Genomic DNA, 5,465 nt, shown 5'->3' with positions numbered 1-5,465 from the left:
GCTGCTTCGGCCATGACTATAACATTTGGCTCGCAAGTCCGATTTTAAGGAAGTGGGGGTGGTGGTGGAAGTGACGTATATGCCGTAAAGCAGTCAAATTTTGTAGTTCTCTTTGTTCGCCGGTTACTACCCGAAACCCGAAGTTTAAAAGTACGATTAAAAACGCTACAGACCCCGTCAGGCTATGGCAGACGTGTCATTCAACCTATTGTAAGTCGATGTACCATCACAAGAGACTTGGAAATATATTATGAAGGCTGAAAAGTTACCTGTTGTTACTTTAAGACAAGGACATTCTCATATCCTCGCACAGATTCCTCCAAGAGAGAATAATCCATTGCAAGGACTTCCAGAGGGGCAGAAACGTTAGTGCATGTCATTGGGGCTCGAATTTTAGGGAACACATCCTTTGCTAGAGTACATCTCTTACACTCATGAATCCAACTTTGAACATCCTTAGTCATTGTTGGCCAGTAATAACTTTTCCTCATGCGCTCTAGTGTGCTTGTTTCTCCAAAATGACCACAATGATCATGCTTTCTTTTATACACTTTGAAACGTAGAGATTCAGGAACCACCAGCTGACAAATTTCTTCTCCGTCTCGTGGATCATGGATGGTTCGGAACAGCAATCCTTTCTTAAGCTTGAGTCGTATGAACTGTCTAGCAAGTTTTTTTTGATTCCACATTCATGTCTCGCTGCTCGACCGGACTCAGATTCTTGTTGGTAAGTTCAGCGCGGTAGATAGGTGCTATATTAAGGTCAACCTTTTGTTGCTCTTCTATCTCACTCCAGCTATGTCCAGGAACTTTCCTTGTCACTGACACCTGTACTGATGCTTGTACTTTCTGCTGGTTTTTAGAGACTGGTCATAAGCATGTGCGTACTTCCTCTGAGTTCATCTTAATGAAGTCTTTAGCAGAGTCCTCCTGTTCTGGCTCCTCAACTGATGGGATTCTTGACAACGCATCAGCGTTTGTGTTTTGTCGTCCTGGCTTGTAGTAGACTTCAAAATTAAACTCTGCTAACTGAGCCATCCACCGTTGTTCAACAGCGCCTAAATTTGCCGTCTCCAGGTAACGCAACGGGTTATGATCAGTGACCACAGAGAACTTTGAGTAGATCAAATATTCTTTAAACTTTTCAGTCACCGCCCATTTTAGGGCAAGCATCTCAAGCTTGAAAGCACTGTAATTCTGATTGTTCTTTTCTGATCCACGAAGGCCCCGACTCGCATACGCGATCACACGCTCAACTTCTCCTTGTCGTTGACTCAATACAGCCCCAAGACCATGCAGGCTCCCGTCAGTTGTGACTACGAAAGGCTTGCTGAAATCTGGGTATGCGAGAACTGGTGAACACATAAAGCATTGCTTGAGTTTGTCAAGTGCAGTCTGGCACTCAGGTGTCCAGTTAAAAGGTTCCATCATTTTCCCTTTTACTCCCTTACCAACCAGAGCATGAAGTGGCCGGGCCAACTGAGCAAAACCAGGCACAAACCTCCTGTAATAACTCATGAATCCCAGGACTTGTCTCAACTCCCTGACATTCTTGGGTACAGGCCATGTTTCCAATGCCCAAGTCTTCTCTCCGTCCACCTGTATTCCCTTGGAGGAAATTAAGTGACCCAGGAATTTCACTTCAGGTTTCAACAGGAAGCACTTGCTGGGTTTTAGCTTCAATCCATGTTGTCTCAATCGGTTGAACACGATTTCCAGTCTTTGACAGTGACTATCAAAGTCCTTTGAAAAGACAATAATGTCATCAAGATAGATGAGTAATATGTCAAACGTCAGATCACCAAGCACCACTCCCATCAGACGTTGAAAGGTTGCAGGAGGGTTGCAAAGTCCGAATGGCATCCTGGTCCATTCAAATAGACCAAAAGGAGTGGTGACAGCGGTCTTATCTCGGTCCTCCTTACTCATGGCCACCTGAAAATAGCCTGAAGTTAAATCAAGTGTGGAGAATAGTTGCGCATTTCCCAAGGCATCAAGAGACTCCTCGACACGTGGAAGGGGATAAGCGTCCTTGCATGTCACTTTATTCAGCCTCCTGTAATCACAGCAAAACCTCACGCTGCCATCCTTCTTGATCACAATTACAGCTGGAGAAGCCCATGGACTGCAGCTTTCTCAGAGTATACCTTGAGATACCAAATCTCGAACATGTTTTTTCACTTCCTGAAATAACTGGGGTGGAATTCTGCGATGTCTTTGCTTAATGGGAGGAGCATCTCCTGTAGGGATGTTGTGTGTGACAGCTGTCGTATGACCAAAGTCACATTCGTTCTTAGAAAACACGTCACTGTGCTTTGCCAGTAGGTCTCTGAGTTTTTCACGCTGAGTTTCTGTGAGGCCTTCAAGATTAGTTTGAACTGCAACAGGCAACAGCTCTGTGGTGCTTTCCTCCACTTTTACCTGATGTTGCTGCACAGCCTTAACATGCAGAGCACCCTCTTTCTCCTCAAACTCGACAAGCACTTTTGGGATGACCTCCTGTGGCTTACACAGTGCTGCTATCCTACATCGCGGCATGAGTTTTACAGCTTTCTCACTAGAATTCAAGACTCTGACTGGAACTTTACCATCAGCGGTCTTGGCGAGCACATTAGCAATCAACACACTCTTTGGTAGACTAACTTCTAATGAAGCCTCAACCAACACTTCGCAGTTTACCTTCGGCGGTATTCTACAGCGACCTTCCAACACACGCTTACTGAATGGAGGAATAGTGATTGCTTGCTTCCCAGCAACTTTCACAAAACCAATCTGGTCTCCACAGCTCAAACCCTCAGTCTGCATCTGAATGTTAGCTAACACCCGCTGAACTTTTGCCTCCCTGACACCATGGCTATGCCGGTCCATCTTCTTCATACCTCCAGTGGCCATGAATAGATCTTTGAGGTCACTCAACACATTCATCCCAACAATGCCAGGTAATCCTTTCCACTCTGTTCCATTGGGATTGTTCTCTCTGATCACAAATACACACTTTCCATGCAACGTCTTACCCATACACTCAATGTCTGCTTCCAGACATCCTATAATGGGAATGTCTAGTCCATTTGCCACTGTGAGTCGGACCCAATTGGCAGATGACAGCACAACCTCTCCAAAGTGAGCTTTAAAATGAGACTCCGTGATAGTAGTCACCTCTGACCCGGTGTCCAAGAGGCAAACAGTTCTAACACCAGTAATTCTCAAGTCAATGGTAAGACAGTCACCGAAAGCACTTTCACAGAGGGCCTTGGAAACATTCTCTGCATCACAGTCTGCAGTGTGACTCCTGATAACGGATGGACCTACACTCTCTAACACCGAGGTAACTTGATCAGCTGCATTTATCATTTCTACTTTGTGTTTCAGAGGTTGCACTCCACTTGAGTTCTCTCTGCTCTGAGTACAGCGTCGGCTAGTGTGCCCTGGCTTACCACACATATAGCAGATGTATCTTCCTTCACTGTCTTTTAAAGGTTCACTTTTAGTTTTGCCCTCTTTTTCTACAGGTTTCACTTTCTCTTTGTTATTCACCATCTGAAAGAGCTCTTCTTGTCTGGCAGCTATCCGTTGAATAGCTTCATGAAGATTCTCCAGAGTGAGAGGAGCTGAGGAGCTATCTGTCGCAGTGGTAGCCTGGACGACACCGCGTGAACGAGTACTGCTTCTCAAATTGCATGGAACTTGCACCTCCTCTTCTTCCGACCAAGTAATCGCTTCCTGCATAAGCTGAATAAATGTCAGGTCCTTCTCAGCTTTGACTCTCCTCTTCATTTCACGTCGTAGCGAGTCATCCTTGAGACCTAACACCAGCTGTTCTTTCAGTACACCGTCAGCATCAGGAACTCTAGATGGCTCCCTGGTCTGGATGATACTCAGCTTCTCCTGCAAGTCATAAGCGTAAGAACGGATGGTTTCTCCAGGCATTTGTTTGCGGTCATAAAACTCTTTCAGTCTGCTGCCAATGGGAAGTTTGTCCCCATAAGTCTGATCCAAAGCATCAAAAATCTCATCAACTGACTTCTCTTTTCCATTAAGCATAAACTTAACTGTCATTTTAGCTTCGTCTTTGAGGTACTGCTTAACAAACTCAATTTTGTCTTCTTCAGGAATTTTCATTACTTTAAAGGCAGACTTCATTGAGTTTATCCAATCCTCTATACTCGACTCACCAGGCTTGGAACGCCATCCGCTGAACTCTGGAAGTTTACGGTCTCTTGGAATGTAAACAGTAGATGGCACTCTCTGAGCCACTGCCTGTTGATCGATAACAGCTTTAGCCAGTGACAGCGCTTCTCTCTGTTCGGCTCTGGCCTGTACCAACATATCCGCCTGTTCACCGAACCTCCTTTCCATCTCATCAAACTGTCTTTTTAATTCTTCCAGTTCAGCCATAGTGTTGACTCAAAGACCAGAAACTTATACTTAATTAGAATACTCGCTAGTTTATCCTGTTCGTGACGCCAGTATGTGGCGGAGGGAAATATGCCACCGCCTTGTGGGGGAAATATTCAGCACTATACTAAGGAAGACTGAGTGAGCAACAGGATCCTAGTCCCCCCCCCCCCCCCCCCCCCCCCCCAATGCTTTTAGTCTTTGTACAACTGATAGCCTTGTTGTGTGTGGTGTCTATCGTGTTGCAATGTGTAATGCTCAAGAGTCGGCAAGATGGGCTTCAGGATTTACTCAATACACGGCAGCCACCTGAAGTGTGTGTATGTAGAAAACTCAGGAGTTGAACCTAGTTGACTGCAAAACCCACCCTTCCCGGATCTAACAGGATAGGTAAGATGCCCCACTCCTTAGCATAAGTGACTCAAAATTAGCATAAACAGTTTTAGGTTAATAAACAAAAATAACATTTATTTTTACTGCATGAACTGAAATTATTCTGTTTGCTTTGTTTTCACAGGAAGTGTAAAACAATTTCAAATGCAGACCAATCAAAGTGAAATAAAAATGTGGAAAATAATAAAGAGAGAAAAATCAACAAATGTTTCAGTTTAATCAGAACAAAATAACAATCAGTTTCACTTATTGTTAGTAGACTGAAACGTTTCACAGTTCACTCCAGTTAACTCAACCTTTCCAAATGAAGTTCACTTGATTCACTTAAAGTTCACTTCAATTCGGCTCAAAAATCCAAGATCCGATTCAAAAATCCAGGAAAAGAAAGGAAAAAGTTATACTCAGTCCATTTATGAGTTCAGTTTATGTGCACAAAAGAAAGTCTATGAATTCCTTTGCAGGAAAATTCACTGATCACAGTTCCAGCAAAAATAACTGCACGATTGAACAGTTCAGTTCTGATGACTCACTGACAGAAAATTATAGTTTGCTTACCAGTGTTCAGTAGGAAAAGAGGGAAATAATGTATATCACCACTCTTGGTTCGTGGATGAGGTGCTGAATGATGACCAACGGATGGCAGGGTACAGTTTCTTCACTCAGTGACCCTCAGCGAT

At 44.1% G+C, this 5,465-nt stretch overlaps 1 protein-coding gene across 1 annotated transcript; it reads right to left on the bottom strand.

Moving 5' to 3' along the window:
- Positions 1-304: 304 nt before the first annotated feature.
- cuzd1.1 (CUB and zona pellucida-like domains 1, tandem duplicate 1) lies at positions 305-4,560 on the bottom strand. Its single transcript, XM_056264801.1, is given in 1 exon segment — positions 305-4,560. A coding segment is annotated over 1 exon segment (3,525 nt). The 5' UTR covers positions 4,396-4,560; the 3' UTR covers positions 305-870.
- Between the last annotated feature and the right edge of the window lie 905 nt (positions 4,561-5,465).

Source organism: Rhinichthys klamathensis, unplaced genomic scaffold, assembly GCF_029890125.1.
Source record: "Rhinichthys klamathensis goyatoka isolate OS25496 unplaced genomic scaffold, OSU_Roscu_1.1 h1tg000011l_1, whole genome shotgun sequence".
Classification (NCBI taxonomy): Eukaryota; Metazoa; Chordata; class Actinopteri; order Cypriniformes; family Leuciscidae; genus Rhinichthys; species Rhinichthys klamathensis.
Note: the sequence above shows the minus strand (reverse complement) of the source record. Positions and strands in the feature narration are given on the sequence as shown.